Source organism: Manis javanica, chromosome 4 (genome assembly GCF_040802235.1).
Source record: "Manis javanica isolate MJ-LG chromosome 4, MJ_LKY, whole genome shotgun sequence".
Lineage (NCBI taxonomy): Eukaryota > Metazoa > Chordata > Mammalia > Pholidota > Manidae > Manis > Manis javanica.
Genome location: NC_133159.1, coordinates 43,371,809 through 43,391,416, shown reverse-complemented (window position 1 = coordinate 43,391,416; position 19,608 = coordinate 43,371,809). Strand labels below are relative to the sequence as shown.

The window sequence follows — 19,608 nt, the reverse complement described above, 5'->3', positions numbered from 1 at the left end:
GGAGCCACATAAGCAAAGGGTGATGATAATTGTAGCAGTGTTTAATTAGGAAAAGCAAACTCAGTCTAGATATATATTTAAATCAGAGAGGGAAATAATGCAGGGAATTTGTTAAAAAGAGTTGAAAAGCTGGGAAAACAAACAGGAGATGGGGATGTGACTCAGAGCTGGAGTCCATGAGCCACACTCACTGTTGACGAATGGATGCACCATCACTGCCTCTGAACAGAAGCCCCCACTACAGCTGGTGACACCTGTGCAGCTACAGTGCACAGTCTCCTGCAACCTCCTCAGCCAGAAGGCAAGGAAATGGCTTCTCCTTTCCACCCACCTTCTAATTCCCCAGAGCTTCTTACTGGTAGAATCTAACCAAAAGGTAGTTTTCAGGCTTCCAGCTCCCTGAAATCCAGAGGAGAGTATGGAAGAGTGCATATGGGTGAAAACCAACAAACTATCTGCACAACAGTAACCCAATTAACGAAGAATTGGATCAGAGAAAAGAGCTTGAGAAAAATCACAACACAGAATCAAAAACAACAAAGATTTTTTAAATAGTTATAGAGAATAGTTATGGAAGAAAAGAGAATACAACATAACCTACAATTATAGTTCCTAAGTAAGAGAATAGGACAAAATGCAACAAAAAAGATGTTCAAGGCAAAAGAAGAAAATGTTCTTGAAATTTAAAAAATGAGAAATCGTAGGACCAAAAGAGGATACTGTAATTGCCTTAGTCTGTTCAGGCTGCTGTAACAAAAATACCATAAACTGGATGACTTATAAACACCAGAAATTTCTTTCTTACAGTTCTAGAGTCTGAAAGTCTGAAATCACGGTGTCATCGAGGTTGGGTTAGGGCCTTCCTCTGGGGTTGCAGATTTCTTATATCCCACATGGTGGAATGGGTCAAGCTAGCTGTCTTGCCAATAGGTTTCAGCCCCAGGCAAGTTTGCTATGGATTCAGTGTGACCAAAGAAATTGACAGCAAAACATTCTTGGGGTGAAAGGGTTATACCTGACTTTATTTCAGGTGGCAAGTCAGTCACTAGAATCCCATTCACTCAGAGCAAGTCTGCATGCAGCAAGCCGGTCTCTGCCTCTGGGCCTCTCTGCCTGCACAGCTGTCCCACACAGCTATCCTCTAGGCCTCTGTCTTCGGTGCTGCCACCACTCCAGCCTCTGCTCTGCTCTGCTCTCCTGCAGCCTTGCAGCCCTGCCACCATGTCGTGCCCAGAGCACTGGGCGGAGCTCTTTATATAGAGTCATTAGCCATGTATTGCCCACAGGTGTGCAGTCAGGTGTGCAGTGAGCGAGTCAACCAGGGCCAGGTGAGAATCCTGGCCACAGGAATTCTCATTTTATCCACACTAGCTCTCCAGGCCCTCTGTTATAAGAGCACTAATCCCAGTCATGAGGGCTTCCTCCCAAAGGATGATTCATTCATCGTCCCTCCCAGAACTACCCTAATACTGTCACATTGGGCTCTAAGATTTAGCATCTGAATTTGGGGGTGAAGGGACAGAAATATTCAAACAGCGGCAGTATTACAGGAAATTTTGATATAGAACAATCAACACTGGACTATGTCTTGGTGAAGTTACTGAACAAGTATAAAGAAAGAATCTGACAGGTTTCCAGGCAGAATAAAAGCAATTCAAGTGCTGGGGAAATAAATTAGGCTGGCTTCAAACTTCTTCTCAAGTCTGCAAGGCAACAGTGGAGCAATGTCCACAAATCTCTGAGGTAAAGACTGAAACACAAGAATCTGAATCCCCACCAGGTATCCTGCAGGCAAAAGACAACAGCCTGGCAGTTACAAGCATGCAAGACTTCAAGGAATATAGAATTCAAGTGCCCTTGAAAAACCTGCTTGAGACTCTCGATGACATAATCTATCCAGCAGATTAGGTATCCTGGAATCCTTCAGCTGAACACCTAACAACGCTGGATAAACTATCTTAACACACTTTTTAAAATTCATGGCTGAGCTTACCAGAAGTGAAACAGTCTGTGGACAGGAATGATCCGACTCTAGGGAGGTGAACAAGCACTAAAGTCCCTGGGCTGCTCCAGGAACTTCTGCTAATTTCTGATAGTTGGAGCTTTGGTTTTTTTAGGCCTCTTGCCAGCCACATAGGGCAATGTCTTGCATCTGCCAGGATGGGATGTAGGCCCAAAGCCCCCACAGAAAGCCAGTGCCACAAAAGGCGTTGCTCTCAGAGAACAAGTGAACTAGGAGAAAACCCCTCCCATAGAAAGCAGACAGACATGTTGTGATGTATTTCCACCAAATCAATTGATGTTCTGAATGCAAACTTCTCAGAGCAGGGCAGGACATAGTAACAAGTTTCTTCCACTTACCATTACTTTACAATGTTAGCTAAGAAGAATGGTTCATTCTTGTTATCCAGATCCAGAGAGGTCACCTTCAAAGAAAAGAGTCCTTTCTCCCATGATGAGTTAGAACTGAGTCCAAACCTCTCACAGTCCCCTGCACATGGCCTTTCTCCCTCCTTTGCACATGTAGTTTTCTCCACTTAAATACCCTTGTCCTTTTCCATGTTCTCCAGGTTCCCATCCCTAATTAGGGAAGTACTGGGCATCCTTGAAGACCAAGCCCAAATGCCGCCACCACCTCCATAAAGCTTTCCAGGATCCACCCAGCTCTGAGGAATTGCTCTTTCCTTTGCACTCCCTGAGCGTTTAGTTTTAGTCACCTCTACCCATCATATTCCACCTTGAATTATGGTCACTGCCATGTCTCTCTGTTTCCCAGGAGGTTAAGCTGCTGGAGGACAACAGCTGGACCTTGTCTATCTTTGCATCACTGAGCACCCAGAAAAGAATCAGTGGTCAATTAATACCTGCAACATTAAATTGCAGAGAACTGAGTTGGGTCTATTTGAGCATTCTGAAAACTACTCAGTCTGGCTGCTATTATTTATTGAAAACTGGGAGGTTTCTGTGCATTTATAGAAATGAACTGGGGGACCATCTGAGAAGTGATTCAGAGGAGTGTGGGCCTATCCACCGTCTCCTGAAAACTTAGTGCTTAGGAAGGACAGTGCTCAGTTGTGCCTTAGTCCCACCATTTTCTCAGCTTGGGCATATACTGAGAATTATACTCATTCTCAGTCTAACCTCACAAACTTATGCCAGAATTGGTGAGTTGCTTTGGCAGGGTGAAATCTTTTTATTCAGTGTTTCTGCTGTTCTGCCTTCTTTCCATCACCACTCCTTAAAAAGGGGGCCCAAGGAGGTAGTTCTGGAATAATAATAATGTTAACAATAGCCAGCAATTCCATGGCATTTTCAAGTCAGGCACAGTTATGAGTGCTTTACTCATGAATCCTCTATGGAGTAGGCACCAGTGACATCCATATTATAGTTCGAGACACCAACGCAGCTTAACCAAAGTCACACAGTTGGCAGGGAGCAGAGTCAGGACTCTGGCTTAAAGCTGGAGATGGGGTTTGAATCTTGACTTACTACTAGTCCTGAGACCTTCCACAAACTGCTTACCTCTGAGCCTTAATTTTCACATCTGTAAAGAGGATAATAATCTCCTTTTTGAGATAGATAGCGATTAAATGAGATAACATACCTGAAAGTGCCTATGCCTAGTAGATGGTTAATGATAACTCTATTTAGAGTAAAATAGCAACATTGTTAATATTAACTTTGTAGCACCTTAGGCAGAGCCATGGAGAACCTGTTTTCATGTTAGAAAATTATCTCGCAAATCCATTCTTTTATATATGAAGGTAATTTGATTCCAATGTGAAAAATTCTTCAGCAGAGTTCACAAGATAAAACCACCTTCAACATGTAGCACATAGAGACTGAATGTTCTGCCACTAAATGAGGCCCTTCCCACACATGGTGTTATCTCTGCTCAGATTACTTTAGGCTGTAAACACAGGTTGACACAAATTAGAAAAGAAAATGTAAAGATCACACTGTAGCCATCCCAAGTAACCTGATATATTTTAATCATTCTGTATTAGTGTGCTGCATCTTAAAATATTTTCTTTCACATCAAGTCACAGCTGTGTGTACTTTGGGCTGTGGCCATCATAAACAAATATAAAAAGAAGCAGAGTTAAAACAAATGAATACCAATGGTTATCCATTTAGTCTAATGTAATCTAACACAAATGACCATCAGGAGACTTGCAAAGAAATTGGAGAAACAGAATGAAATAGGAGCTTCTGCAAAACTGAATGACAGCTTTCAATTCCTCATCTCTCTCTAAACAGCTGGAGTTCTCCCCATGTTTGGTTCTAAAAACCACTTGTGTTTTAACTTATCAATTCCATAAATGGCGAATTTGGTAAAATGAATTGACCTAATGTAAGGGATGCCATATCTAACCACTTGGTATGAGAGGCTGGAGAGATACCAACCTCAGAAGTACACCCAATGCTCTCACACCTGAGACATAGTGTAACAAACGTGCTGCCCACAGTGGGGGCAGTGTGCAGTTGTACATTCTTTAACACTCAGCTCACTTGCTGCTTCAGTTTCTGATTATAACAAGTGTTTGCTTAGATCAGAAAAATCTGAGCCAGTGATTCAGCTGCAGATGCAGGTCAAGAGGTAAAAGCCGGCTGGGTTAGGGGGAGAGTCAAGACTTGAGATTTCCTACTGGTCATCTAGAGTGGGAGGATCTGTCCTGATTAACCATGGAGCTTTTCCAGAACAGCTCGAACTTCCTCTGGATGGTAGTTCCAAGGGCCAGGTTTACCCTGCAAGAGAAATGAATCAGCATTCCCAGATTTCCAAATTCCAGGAATACACAGGTCTGAACTTAGTTGAGAGATGTGGGCTAGCAGTATCTGTGTGGAAGCTGTCAGCAGGGTGTAGTCAATGGCAATCAACCATGACATGGATGAGATTGCCCAGGGGGAGGGCACCAACATTCAGTGGGAACACTGGCCAGAAAAGTAGGAGGAAAATCAGAGGAGGTGGAAAGTGAATACTTTCAAAAGGAGAAAGTACGAATAAGCTTTTCTTCCATAATCAGACCTTCAGTCTGGCCTTACTATCTTTACCCTCACATCAACTTCTACCAATTCTACATTAGAACCACCCCTGCTCCAATCCCACTGCTCTAGTTCAGCCCTCTGCATCCCCTGCTTGGGCAGCAGCCCCACCTTATGACCATCCCCAGTCCTTAGTCCCTGCTGCCTCCAGCCCATTCTTCATCCAATAGTCAGTGATCTTTCTCAAATATGGATCTAACTGTGCCTTTCCCCTGCTCAAAACTCTTCAGTGGCTCTCCTTTGCCCAAAAATGTAGGCCAAACTCCTTGGTGCATAATGAGACCCTTGTAACCTAAGTTCTCCTGGTGCTCCATTCCCACCTGCCTTACCATGCCTCAGTGCTTTGCCCACCCTCTTCCCTATATTCGCTATGATTTTCACTCACTCTGCTCAGATGGCTGGTTCCTATCCTTTAAGGCCCAAGCAGTTGTCACTTCTCTGAAAAGCCTACTCATCTCCAGGGGTCAGAAACTTTATAGTCTGAGAGCCGAATCTGTCCTGAAGCCTCACACTCTTTGGTTTACATATGGCCTATGCTGTTTTGGTGCTGTGACAGCAGAACTGAGTCATTGCAACAGGGATCATTTATCCCACAAATCAGCAAATGATCCCTGCTCTGGAGTATCACAGTACTTGGGACACTATAACACTCTTTGTGTCTGCCTTATCCCCCAGAACGTGAGCACCTGAAGTAAGGTGTGAGCTATGTTAAATTTATTTTTGTGTTTCCAGTACTTGCACAGGGCCTGACCCAGGGTAGGGGCTCCGTACCCAGCTTACCAGGACCATACCATCTTAGAACTATGGCTCAGAGCAGGGAAAAGGACAAAGGACCTGAATCCTTGTGCTGTGACCCTTAGCACCCTGAAATTCCTCTGCAAGCAGTTGCTTGTTTCACCTGCATCAGCTTGACTCTGGGGCAGAGGAGCACCCACATGGTTGGGCTTCCTGTGCTCTCTAAGGCTTGCAATCCCTTCAGCAGCTTTATCACTTACTTTCTGCCCTCTCAGGGAGGCCAACAGAGCCCCAAGGGTCAGAGACTGTGCTTGTATCCCTTGCCCTAGCCAGGCTGGAAGCCCGCAGGAGGACACAAACACCAGAGAGGAGGCCTGGACTCAATTTCTGCCTCAAATTCCTGCTTGTACATTTCCAGCTCCAAACTGCAAGATTTGGCCTCTTCTGGCCTCCTGCACTCCTCTCCAGATGAAGGCCTGCCTCAAAGATTTGCCACTTGAGACCCTCCAGCCCATCCTATCCAAAGGATTTAGAGTTGAAATCAGAGCCTTGTGCAGTGTGACCATGGGCAAGTCAGTTTCCTCCTCTGAGCATTGCTTAAGAAATGGAAACAACAAACTAAACCAGGGCTGGGCCAGTCTTTTGGGTTCAGAGGTCAGCCAGGAGGTTCTGCAGCTGCAGTCCAGACTCTGGGGACTTCCCTGCACATTATTTCATCTCCTGGGAGGTGGGGTCCAACATCTCCGTTTTGCAGAAGTGGAAACTGAAACTCCAAGAGAGGAAAGGACCTGCCCTTGGTCACATGGCTGGTAAATGGCTGGGCAGCAATTTGAATCCAGCTCTGCCTGTTTCAAAGCCCTCTCTTTACCATTTCCCCCGCTGGGCTCCCTGCCCCAGGGCACCACCTTGTAGAGGATCCTGCCCTCCTGGAGCACGTAAAGCCTCTCAGGCAGTGCTGCGTATTGCTGGCTGCTCTGGTTCTTCATGGTGTCTACCACCACCGGGCACTGGGGGCTCCTGGCCAGCAGCAGGTGGGCTGCCCGCAGGCGGTCCTGGAGATTCAGGTGAGTCCTGATGTCCACGTTGTTCTTAAAAGCCCAGCCATCTACGAGAGAGAGGCCAGGCAGCAAGCCCCACAGGCATGGCACACACTTCCTGCAGACTAAATATCCCTGCTTTTAACTGAGGGTCCCAGATAGAGTAGCCCTTGGCCCTGATTTAGCCTGGCTTTCTATTACGGGTGGATACATGAGATCACATAGGGAATTAGTGGTTCAAGCCCAGGGCTCCTGCCTCCCAGACCTCAGCTTTTCAAGGTATAAGAGTCCAACAGGCTAGGGCTTCTCAAACTTTAATGTGGCTATGAATCACTCAGGGACCTTGTTAAAGGAAGATTCTGACTCAGTCTGTCTAGGATGGCACTGCAAGTCTAACTAGCTCCCAGAATGCCAAGGCTGCTGGTGCCTGGATCATATGTTGAGAGGCAAAGGTCTACAGCAGCAGGTCTCTAGTATGCACTGCCCAGACCAGCAGTGTCACATCACTTGGGAGTTTGTTAGTAATGCTAACTCTTAGGCCCAACACTAGACTGACCAAATCTGTTTTAACAGCCTTCCAGATAAAACACATGCCAAAGTGTGAGAGCTACTGCTCTAGAGTCTAACATTTTCCTCTTCTAATTATTCTCCACCAGACTGTTCTTTCCAAAACACAAATCTGACCATATCACTCTCCTGCTCGGATTTTTTCTCCCTCAAGACAAATCCTAAGCTCCCCGGTGCAGTCCACCAGGCCCTCAGAGAACTGGCCCATCCCTCTAGCCTCCCTCCAGCTTTTTGCTTAGCCAGGTGGGTGAAAAGCTTGGGATTCCTTGACCCACTCAGCCCCACTCTGCCTCCCACTATCACCCTTTCCACCACAATGCCTGCCTACACTTGGGGTGTGAGTCAAGCAGGAACATCTTTCTTTGGTTTGGGTGCTACAACTTCTGCTACTGAGGCGGATGTGTCAGCTCTGCTGACAGCCTACATTCCCTGACACTGCTGCAAGCCCTTCCACATCCAGCAAGAGCAGATGTCACCTCCAGGGATATTGATACCTCTTCTGCCCTTTCTCAGCCTCTCTTCCAAGAATGAACTCCTACTTGTCCTTTAAGGCTCAACTCTGATGCCGAACTTCTCAATATTGTCATTAGTGACATTTGGGGATAGCTAATTCTTTTTCTGTAGGGAGCCATCCTGTGTGTTACAGCATGTTGAACAGTAGCTCTGGCCTCTAGTCATGAAATGTCAGTAGCACTGTCCCCTCCTTAATTTATGACAACTCCAAATAGATGTTTCCAAATTTCCCCTAGAAGCCAAAATCACCCTCAGTTGAGAACAACTGCTTTAACACCATCTCCTCCAGGAAGCTTTCCCTGACACACTTAGTGTGATATTGGGCAAGCTCTTTAAATCTAAATTCTAATTATTCCATCTGTTGTTAAATGTGATTAATAGAACCAATCCAAAACAACATGCAGATGGGAAAGAACCCAATTTTCATTCCATACCACAGGTTTCCTACTCTTCTGCTCCGGAGATGCCCCTCACCCCCAACCAAACCCATTTAAATATGTTTAATTTTAAATGGAAAGGGATTTTCAATTGACCCCATTTGCCAAGGTGCCCTTCTGCCTACTCACAGGAGGTGGTACTCACTGGCTAATGGATCAACAGGTTGAAAAAATAACCACAAACTGCCACTGGCCTTGGCCCCCTTCTACTTGTCCTATTCTGGGGAACCTGGAACGCTGATGATGTGGTCATGGGTTCCTTCAGAAGCCACATGGCCTGTGTTTATAATAATTTGTCTCCCAGGGTAATATAAGTTGCTTAAGTGTATCAGCAGAATCAGCTCTATCTCCTCAGAGCTTCAAAGTCCTCTGCTCAGTACCCTTCCCCAAAGAAAAGCCAGCCCTCAGGAGAAATTCACACCAAGATACACATGCCTGGCCTAGTTTAAAGTATTTATTACCTGTCCCAAGACATCAAAACTTTGTAGATGACAATACCAGCTTATATGTGTATCACACTGAGGTGGTCAGTCCACCCACTAGCTCACTGGAGCTTCATGGCCCCCTACAGGAGGCCAGGTGTGCGTTTGCATCACCATCCTGCAGCTGAGAACTTGCAGTCCAGAGAGGAACAGAGACCTGCCTCCCCAACGGTGAGTTCCTCAGAGGCAGGAACTGTGCCTATCTTTTTTCTCAATATCCCTAGGCCCAGTACAGGGCTGGGCACATAGCAGGTACTTATAAAATATTGTTGAATAGTAGCCTCAGCATCACTAGGTGAGCTGGTTAGAAACATAAAATCTCACATCACAGCCCTACTGAGCCAAATTCTGCATCTTAGAAAGAGCCCCCCAGGTGATGCACATTTAATTTACATGCATATTAAAAGTGTGAGAAGCGCTACCCCTTCCAGGTTCCTAAGACATGGAGTGAGTAGAAGGGGGCCAAGGCCAGTGGCAGTTTGTGGGCCCATTGACCAATGAGTACCACCTCCCATAAGTAGGCAGAAGGGCAACAATAATTTCAATTGGCAAGTGGGCCAATTGAAAATCCCCTTCCATTTAAAAGTAAACATTTAAATGGGCTGGGTTGGGGGTGAGGGACATCTGCAGAGCAGAACAGTAAAATCAGCAGGACAGTTAAAGCAGCTTTGGCTGTCAGCTGTGATGACATCAAGGCATTGTCTCTTCTCAGCCGTGGAGACCACAGACACCTGCAGCTACCCAAGTTCTCTTTTCTTTGATCACTGCTGCTCTCCTGACAAGAGATGTGTTGTACTTGCATTTGCTTTCCTGTAACCTATGCTGTTTGTTTTAAATATTGTGGAAATTTTTTAATATACATAAAATTAGACCAGTAAGTGCTAATAGTTTAAGTTGCCCCAAAATCTTAGTGAGGACAGAAGCTGCCAGTTAAATGAAAACAGTAGTAGACTGAAAGGAGTTCTCAAACCTTTGGGTACATATAAATCAAGAAGCAATGGGCCTGGCGTGGGCCCCGGAATATACATTTTCAATAAGCAACCCAGGTGGCTGTGACACAGAAATTAGGGCCCACAATGGAGAAAGCACTGCTGGGCCAACTTTGCTGATAATTAATTAATGGCAATCTCTACACTTAAGAACACATGGATGAGCCAGCAATTGCCTAAATACTCATCCTGGGCTCTGATTCTGTGGCATGGACTCTGCCAGGTGGTGGGTGACAGAGATGAATCTTGTTGGGAGTGTTGAGTAAATGACACTCCTACTCGGTCAGACAAGCGTTCCTCAATCTCTGGGTTTGAGAGTCGGGACAAATTCATGACTTTGATTTCCATGAAAATCAGGGAGATGCGGTGTGTCTGATCACTATGTAAATTTCAAGGGGCTTAGGCCAAGCTGTAGAAGTTTCAGAAAGGGGCATGTCTGTCCATTGCAAGGAAGGACTTCCTCCCAAACAGATCTGTCCAGCAGAGGAGTAAGATTTCCTGTGAATAATTAAGATGGGTGATCACCTATTAGGGGCTGAAGAAAGGATCCTTGGCCCAGGTGAAAGCTGGCCTAGAGCCGCGGTTCTCAAAGTGTGGTCCCCAGACCATCAGCACCCAGAGCTTGTTCAGTATGTAGATTCTTGGGTCCCACCCAGACCTAACTCAGAAATTCTGGGGTGGGGGCCAGCAGTTTGTTTTAACAAACCCTCCAAGGGCTTCTGCGTTCACTAGAGCTGGGAACCACTGACCTGGATGAACCACAATGTCCCCTTGAGCTTGGAGAGTCTTGATGGGTTTCACCAGCAGCTGTATAGCAGTCACTTCATTTGTGACATCTCAGGTCTAGATTCCTGCTGCTTGTATCAGCTCCTCTCCCTTGATTTCCCTATTTACCCATTCAAAATGTTAGATGCTTTCCCAGCTAGACCTTGTCTCTGCAGGTTTTCTGCTCTATATGCCTGGTTGACAGCACAGACTGTTGGTTAGTCTGGGGGTAAACCCAGCAGGGACTGGGAGATGGTAGGATCTCTGTGCTCAGCATCTCTTTCCCTCTCTCCTCCCCCAATTTCTCCACTCCCAACTTGAGATGGTGCTTGGGGGAAGTGAGCGGGAGAAATGAGAGGGAGGGAAGAGGTCGAGGCAAGGGATCTCTCTGTACCTGATGCATGTGCTTCTTCAATGTAAATGACGAGAAAATCTGCTATGGAACTAAAGTCTTCAATCAGTCCCTTGAATTGGTCAAATTTGAAAAGAAATGAAGGTCAGGTACAACTTCCAAAATTCAGCACCAATGGCCTGTTGCCTAAAACAGAAATGGAACCATCATCAACCAACGATCTATACTCAGCACTTCTTCTGCAAACACATCTTTACTCCTGCCCTCAATTCTATTACCTTTATTCCCCTGTGAGGCAGGTCCAGGGCACAGTGGGCCCTGAAGCCTAGAGAACATGACTTAGCACAGGATGGAGCCAGTTTACTCCTCTTGAAAATGAGGGGATTTTATCGGGTGGTCTCAGTGGACCACATGCAGTTGCTGGGTGGTCATTAAAATAATGATAAAGAGAGTCTTTTGTGTAATTTATAAGGCAGGTGCACACCCATACTCTCATGTGATTAGTATACCTCAAGGTCGGCAATTTTTGGTTTATAGACTTGCTCCGGTTCACACAGCTGGTCAGTGGTGGAGTTAAAATTAACATTCTGGCTTCTAGACTCTCAATCCAGTGCTCTTTCCATTCAACACCCTCAGTTTCCTCACTTATAAATGGACATATAATATTTACCTGATAGGATTGTTGTGAAGATTGAAGAAGTCAGTACTGATAAGGCTGCCTGGCCCATAGCAGGTGCTCCCTAAATGTAAGCTGTTGCTATTCACCGTCTCCTCCCTGAGCTATGAAGTGAGGGAGGCAGTGAAGGGATGCCACAAAGAGGAGGGAAGGGTGGGAGCAGGGCTGACTACATAATTTGCTGGGCCTAGTGCAAAATGAAAACACAGGGCTCCTTGTTCAAAAAGTGTGAGGAAAAGTGCCCTTAAATATATTAAAATACAAAGATTTTTCTTCTGTGGTCTCTCTCTTGCCCTGGCATATTTTCTGGTTGCTATTTAATGTCACACTCTCACCAGCCCAGGGATTTTCATAGGGTGAATGCAGACCCTCCCAGTTACCCAGGAGCCCCAAAATTCAGTGTGCATGTGTATGTGTGCCTGTGGCTGCTGGCTACCAGCTTCCTTCTCCCACTAGCCACCAGACCAATGCACCATACACCTGACAGGGGCATGGAAATTGAGTCAGACATTTCCCGTTCCCATCTGCTCACCACCCCAACCTGTAGGGTATTACAACCTCCATGCAGTGACATGCTAGGCTCTAAGAGGCTTCTCCCCACAAGCCACCCCAGTCATTTGCCAAATTGCATCGTGGGGCTTGTCAGCCCAGGATGGGGATGGCCACCTCCAGGCCCTGCCATGAGACCCTGCAGGATGCCCACCCCTGACCCAAACCTTTCTCGTGCCTTGTCCAGGCCCTCTCTGGGGCCAGAAGGTGGCAGCCATCACTGGGTGGGAGCAGGAAGGGGGCTGGACAAGCTCAGCATCTGAGGGTGGAAGAGTAGACCTTGGAGGTCATAGGAGAGCAGTGAGACTGCGGGAGGCAGGATCCGGCATGAGCCAAGACCCCAAGTCCCTGTGGCATGTGCCACTGTCCCATTAGACTTCACTTACAAAATGCAAATTCAAAGATAAAATTATTAAGGATTTTAAGACAGCTACTGTAGAGCATTCATCTCCAAGCATGGGGCCCTTCAGGATGTGGAGACCTGTGTGATTCACTGTCCCATGAAGCCAGCCCTGGGTGGGAGCCTTCTGTAACTCTCCCACCCTAGATTGGGGGTAACTCTAGGGAGCTGCCAGCACCCTGTGGTTAATTATGGCCAGAGCTGGCATCGCTGAGCCCTTGCCTCCCATCTCTTAGAGCAGGGAGGGTCCTGCACTTTGATATGGCCCATGTAAGTGTCTGTATTCCCCCTCTTCTCACTGCTCCTTGAGGGGCAGGTCCTGTTCCTCATTCCTCATTCATCCTCATACCCCACCATTGAGCACACCACATTCCACCTAAAGCATTTATTCAGAACTTATAGTGTGCGAGGTTCTCTGCCACACAATGGGAATTCAGCAGAAAACAGACCTGCAGGCAATTTGAGGTCAGTTTAATGGGGAAACAGGCAAAAAAAACAAACAAGAAAACGCACACATGAGGCAATTTCAACTTGTGATAAATGTTATGCAAGAGACAATACAGGAGACAGGTGAGTCAGGGAAGGCCTCTGAGGAGGTGCATTAACCTGAGAAGTGAAGGATAGGAAAGAGCCAGCCATGGGCAAAGGGAGAGGGCATTCCCGACAAAGGGGCTCCATGTACGGAGGCCCCGAGGAGGGACAGAGCTTGGTGTGTGTGCAAAGACCTGCAGGGCCACTGTGACTGCAGGCAGGCCAGGGCAATGAGAACTGTGACTGGAGAGGTAGGCTTGGGCCAGAGCAGGTAGGCTCTCCTACACCTTCATAAAGAATCTGTATTTTTACAGTTCTAAGTACAATGGGATGCCATGGAGATATAAGCAAGGATGGTAGATATATGTTGCAATTTTGGCTGCCCAGCTCCTTCCCGGCCTTCCTATTTGGAATTCCCTATTTTGTGTACTGTTACTTGGAAAGTGTGCCCAGCTTCACTCTGTGGGAGACAGAGGGGCCATGTGCATTCTCTGCCCCCAGCAGCCAGGGCACAACCCATGACCCAGGCTGGGCTTATGGGACCCTCCCCCATGGGTATTTGATTCTGGAATCTCTGAGATGGTAGAACTCATTTGCAGCTCCATGGTAGTGCCTCTGTCAGGCATGGTGGAGTCCTACAGTGGTGATGGGTTCCCAAAGCAACCACAGTGACAGCAGCAGCCACCTTAACTCTTGATGCTAAAAGATAGTCCAGGCCCAGTGCTCAGTTGTGGTTGATTCTGGGGGTTTTGCAATGCCTTTCCTGTGTGTGTGTGTGTGTGTGTGCTACTAAGAAAACCAGAGTGAGTTTCTGTTGCTTGCAAGCCAGAACCCTGACTTCTACAGGAGAGCCATATAATGAAAAATGATCAGACTTACACTTGAAGACTACTCTGGCTTCTCTATGGCAAAAGGACTGAAGGTGAGAATGGAAGTGGGCAAGAACAGTTGGGGGCATCAGGGAGAGCCCCAGGAGAGAGAATGGGAGCCTGAGCTAGTGTGCAGGCAGTGGAGAAGGGAAAAGGTGGGGTCGACAGGATTTGCTGATGGATGGGGAGTAGAGGGCATCTTAACTTTGTGTGGTTTATTTGGTTAATTATTATTCCTTCACCTTGTTCTGCAAAGGTTTTGAAGCAGTTTAAAGATATAATAAAATATTAAAAAGAAAAATGTTTTTAAACCATGCCTCTCTGGGAGGCATAGAACAGAAGGGAAAGGTGGAACATAAGTAAACAGGCCTTAATATCTCATGCATTCATTATATAACTGAGCTAATATTTGACTCTGAGTTTCCTGATGGCCAAGTAAAAGCAGAAAAAATTGGTTATATATTCCTCATTTTTCAGTACATGAGAAAAATACAGGCCAGTTTCTCTGGAGATACAAAGATCTCCTTGTTCTTGGCTCACAGATTTTTTTTCAGAGAAGGCCCCTGGGGGCATCGAGTGGGCCCCAGACCATTTTATGATGAGTGCTCAGCCACAGGACAGGGTTGCCCAGGCCTCGGCAGGGGAGGCCCAAAGGCAAGTCATAGGCAGGTGGCCAGCCATTGGCCTCCAATGACCCCAGGGAGTCATTCTTCAGATAAGAATCCAAAAATTTTAAGATCAGAACCAGCACTAAATATAAAATATAAGCTGTCTGGAATTTTGCTTTTATTTGGGGAAAAAAGTTCTTTAACACCCACCTCTTAGGACCCTGGAAGAGACGGAGCCATTTGTTTAATTATTTATAGTGTGGTTGGGTGCAATGATCAGCACTGAGGGCAAAGTTTAAACTTGGTTCCCTGCTTTCCTGGGACAGAGAGAGAAAAGATGGGCCCAAGAGGGGTGGCTGTGCTACGGACTGGCACCCTGCCTGTGTCCACAGGCCATGGCGCAGAGAACATCATTTCAGAATGTCAGTCAAGGGCTGTTAAGTCCAACGCATGAGCACAAATGGGAGAAGAGCTCTGTAGTGGTGTTGGACTCATAGCCACCTCATGACCCATGGGCCAGTAAATTAACCCCCATACCAGGCTCTCTCAGCAGAGAAAGCCCACTTACAGTTATTAGATGACACTTCATAAGTACACTTGGAGAGAGCTTAGAAGATATTAAACAGGGGCAAAATAAATCCAGTTTCAGATTAATCCCCAGGTATCTAGAAAATAAGACATGTAGACTTACCTTTTACTACAACATAGCAGTTCATCAATGTTTTGCTCTGTTAGTGTGTCCAAGAGAGTGTATATGTCATACACATGCAGAGCGTAGGAGGCAGCTGAGAACTTCTCTGAACTTCTGCAGTCTTAGCCAATAACAGAAAGTGCACTAACCAAGAGTCAGAAGGCACATGTTCTGGTTCTGGCTCTAGAAAAACTTGCTGTTTGAGCCAGTAATTTACCTCTCTGGGCCTTTGCATCTACTGGATGAAAGAGTTGCTTTAGATTATCCAAAAAGAGTCTTCCAGATCTTCTGGATGTGGTTCTAAAATGAGTTCAAATTTTATACCCAAAGCATAACAGAGTTTTTTATCAGTCTGGTGGGTTCCAAAGCAGTTACAGGATGTTTTTTCTAACAGACCTGATATCATGTGAACTCCCTGTTTGAATATTTTTTTAGCACTCACCAATCCCCTCAGAATGAAGGTTTATGCTCTTCGGTAAGATACATAAGGTCCCCCAACCTCTGGCCCCTGATGATGTCTCCAGCCTCATCTCCTTGGGTAGAGAGTGAGGAGTTGTGTGTGTGTATTAGGAAAATTAGTTAGTGCTGTTTCAAATGAGGTTTTTTCAAGTTTTGTTTGTTTCTAAGCTTCAGAGCTTCTCAGTCTTTCATGTGTTCACGAATTTGCAGAAGGTGCACTATGAATTTGCAGGAGGAAGGTACAGTGTGCAGGGTTTCCCAAATTACTTTTACCAGGAAACTCTAAGTAGTAAAGTATATCTGTACCAAAGTACCCGCTTTGGAAAACACTAGATTAGCCAACTGTCTCAGGGAACTTCTCCATTCTGTCTGCTGTGTTTAGGCCCTGGGAATTGAGAGATGAATCAGACACAGCCTCATTACAAGGCTCCCCACCAGTCAGGAAGAAAACATTTGAGTTTAGACAGCCAGATGCTGGGTAGGGTGAGTCAGTTCTGAGGAGAGATGCAGATGGAGAGCTGTGAGTACAGAAGGGACAGAGCGTGCCTGGCTGTAGGGGTTGGAGATGGCTGGAGGGGGAGGCAGGACAGCAGGACCCTGAGGATGAGGGGGATTTGGACTGGTTCATCTGGAGGCAATGAGCATGAGGGGAAGCGGGCAGGCGGAATTGGGAAGAAAAGCTGGAGGCAGCCCCAGGAGGACCTTGAGCACAAGGCTGAGCCTAGAACTGCAAAGGGGGCTGCTGAGGCTTGGTGATCCGGGTGTCAGTAGGCCAGGGATGTGCCTGTAGAAGGGAAATCTGCAGCCATACACAGGCTGTGTGGGAAAAGGGCAGGAGGGAGAGGAGGAAATCCTAGTAGGAAGAGCAGCTGTGAGGACAAGAAGAGAAAACTGCTAGAGAGGTGTTTAAGAACACAAAGAGATAAAATGGTTTGCCTGGAAGAGAGGCAGGGGGTGGAGGGAGGGGAGGGAGGGAGAGGGAGATGTTCAACAAATATTGACTGAGCAGCTACCATGGGCCAGCACAGCAGCCACGGTTGGGAGTGGGGGGTTGGAGGTGCAGGGTGACGCGGCACACATGGCTTAGAGTGGACCTGGTCTCCACCTGCACAGAGCTTGCAGGCTGGTGAGGGTGACAGACATCCATCAAACACCCACACATAAATACCAACCAGGACAATGTAATACGGAAAAGTTCAGGATGTTAAGCATACCAGAGGGGGTGAGACCTAGTAGTCTGGGGTAGGTGGGGTTGGCTTGTTGAAGTAAGTGTCCCTGAGCAGAGGTCTGCAGGATCAACAGTTGAGCAGGCACAGTGGGGCTATGATGCATGGCCACACTGAGGGAGCTAAAGGCCAGCATGTGAGTGCCTGGGAACCTAGTGATGCCAGTCAGAACCAGAATCCAGGAGAATCCCAGTTTCAGGAAGTGAGAGGAAGACCAGAGCCAAAAAGGGAGCAGCTGGAGTAATAGGAGAATTCAGGACTCTCTACCCACCCCACCAGCCCTGCGAGCACCTCCATTCCAGGCACATCCCAAGCATGTGTGAGCCTGCTGACCTTGCATGAAGTCCCAAATGTTGCACCAACGTCCTGAGAGGTGGACCACAGGGCAGTTTGGGGCCAGACCCCCTTGCTCAGTCTTGTCCTCCAGTCTCTGCCAACGGACCTTCAGAAGGAACCAGAAGTACTGGATGCTGTAGAGAGTTGGGGCCCAGTTGTCATAGGAGAAGTGGGGGTTGTTCTTGTTCATGGCCAGGATGTGCTGCTTGACTCTGCCGGGACACAGTACCAGTAGCACTTTGCCCACGGCCACATGCAGGGCCACCTGCAAGAGTATCCAGAGCCTCTTCAGCCCCAGCGCTGGCCGGGGCAGCCCCATCTCAGCACAACCAGAGCTGGCTCTGAGGCCGATGGGCAGAGAGGCCTCAGCTGGGTGACGCTGGGCGGAGCTGAGCAAAGGTGCAGGGTGGGAGTAGCCAACCCAGGAGGGAGGAAGGAACCCTGACAGAAGGTATTTGCCTTCCTCCTGTCAATGGAATGGAAAATTCCAAATCAGGTGCCCAAAGGTCTGTTCTAATTATTTTCATTCTTTGTCTTGACCGTTGAGAGATTTCTGGACTGGGAGACTGCAGATTTTAAATTCTCCCTCTGATAAATTTTTGAAGACACTTAAAAAGATCACACTTAAAGGTACTCTGTGGTCCTTTAGAAAGGCTCTCTTACAAGTAAGTTCTATCATGAATGATTCTTTTAATAATATAAATTATTATTTTTCCAATGAAAGATCTTTTTCCCACTCACAGCATCTAGCTGGTAGTTGTGTGTTTCTGAAGGCATAGTCCTCCCCAGAGGACTTGGGTCTGGAAGCTCCCCAGGCAGAGACAGACCTGGGGCCATCCCCAAGGGCATCTGGGCCTGCGACTCCCCTTAGCACTGGGGTTAGAGTGACAAATAAAATACTCTCTCTGCTCTCAGCAGGGTGGTAGTCCAGAGCAAGGAAGAAACAAGTGAACAGAAAATTATCACTTAGTGTTTTAAGTACAGAGACAGAGAGGGGGCTATGGGAGCATGGAGAAGGGGGAGCTAATTCTGTGTGGAGAGGTCAAGAGGACTTCCCCAAGGAAGTGATGTCTATGCTGTAAACAGAAAGAAAGAACAGCAAGCAGTAACCAGGCAAGTGGAGTCAGCAGTCCTGGTAGACAGAGCCACAGGTCCAAAGGCCTAGAAGCCAGAGAGAGCATGGATCACTGGAGAAAATGAAAGAAGAATCATAGCAGCTCAGAGGTGCAAAGTATTTTTAAAATCATCTAAAACCACCTGCTTTTTTAAGAAGGGAAACTGAGGCCCAGAAAGGGGAAGTGGCTTGACTGAGGCCCTTTCTGCAGTCAGCTAGTCTCTAAGGAGGTAACTCACTAAGCCTTAAGTCTACCCCTCTCTGAGGCATTTACATACCTGTGCGTCAGGGCAGTGGGAAGGATCATGTGAAAGCTGGCTGCCACATCGGAAGAGGTGTCAGCCTTGGCCTCTAGCACACTAACTTCATTTAGAAAAGGAAAAAACAGCTCCAAAAGATGTTCAGTTTCTGAGCAACTCACTGCAAATGCCACGTGCTATGCTCACAAGGCACAGTCCCTGTCTCTTCAAGCAGTAATAACCCTGCATGTGTATGCAGCATTTTGCTATATACAAAGCCATCCTATATTCTTGGTATTATTTTGTTTCTTGTTGTTTGTTTGTTTTAAATAGACTATATTTTTTTAGCAGTTTTATGGTCACAGGAAAATTAAGCAGAGAGTAAAGACAGTTACCCCCACAAATGCACAGCCTCTTCCATTATCCATATTCTACCAAAGTGGTGCATTTGTTATAATCAATAAACCTACATTAACAAGTCAGTATCACCCGAAGTCCTTAGCTTACATTAGAGCTTACATTCTTGATGTTGTGAAATCTATGGGTTTTGACAAATCTGTGATGTATGTATCCACCATTACAATATCATAAAGAATAGTTTTCTGCCCTAAAAACCTGTGTCCTCCTCCATTTCATCCTTTCATCTCCCCCCACCCTTGGCAACCATCAATCTTTTGAGGGTCTCCATAGTTTTACCTTTTGTAGAATGTCATATAGTTGGAACCATATGGTATGTAGCCTTTTCATTTTGTCTTCTTTCACTTAGTAATATACATTTAAGAAACACCCATATTTCTTCATGACTTGATAGCTCATTTCTTTTTAGCATTGAATAATATTCCACTGTGTGGATATATAATGCTTTATTTGTCTACCTACTGAATGATATCTTGGTTGTTTCCATGTTTTGGCAATTATGAATAAAGCTGCTGCCACAGGCCGAATGTTTGTGCTCCCCCAACCACAAACATACATACATATATTGAA

The 19,608-nt window shown here is 46.4% G+C and overlaps 2 protein-coding genes across 6 annotated transcripts in view; one reads left to right on the top strand and one right to left on the bottom strand.

Annotated features, from left to right (window-relative positions):
• The window catches only part of IFT25 (intraflagellar transport 25), a 79,760-nt gene that overhangs the window by 52,835 nt on the left and 7,317 nt on the right, over positions 1-19,608 (top strand). The gene's annotated exons all lie outside the window — the stretch shown is intronic.
• DIO1 (iodothyronine deiodinase 1) lies at positions 3,971-17,678 on the bottom strand. Of its 4 annotated transcripts, XM_017658485.3 has the most exons (4): positions 17,266-17,637; positions 10,966-11,109; positions 6,687-6,886; positions 3,971-4,749 (listed from the first exon to the last, which is right to left on the bottom strand). In XM_017658485.3, exons 1-4 carry the CDS (start codon positions 17,585-17,587, stop codon positions 4,681-4,683), a joined length of 735 nt encoding a protein of 244 aa, XP_017513974.2. In that variant the 5' UTR covers positions 17,588-17,637; the 3' UTR covers positions 3,971-4,680. The 4 variants fall into 4 exon arrangements, with proteins under 4 accessions (XP_017513974.2, XP_036877758.1, XP_017513975.2 ...); XM_037021863.2 differs by lacking the exon at positions 6,687-6,886 and having other exon boundaries at positions 17,266-17,640; XM_017658486.3 differs by lacking the exons at positions 3,971-4,749; positions 6,687-6,886 and adding an exon at positions 6,894-10,692 and having other exon boundaries at positions 17,266-17,641.

Bases quoted from the DNA above. Each gene is read 5' to 3' on its own strand.
- DIO1 (XM_017658487.3), bottom strand. From the start codon at position 17,587: ATGGGGCTGCCCCGGCCAGCGCTGGGGCTGAAGAGGCTCTGGATACTC. The intron at 15,486-17,265 runs GTCAGCAGGCTC...TCTTTCATCCAG, and splicing joins CATTTGGGACTTCATGCAAG to TAGATGCAAAGGCCCAGAGA.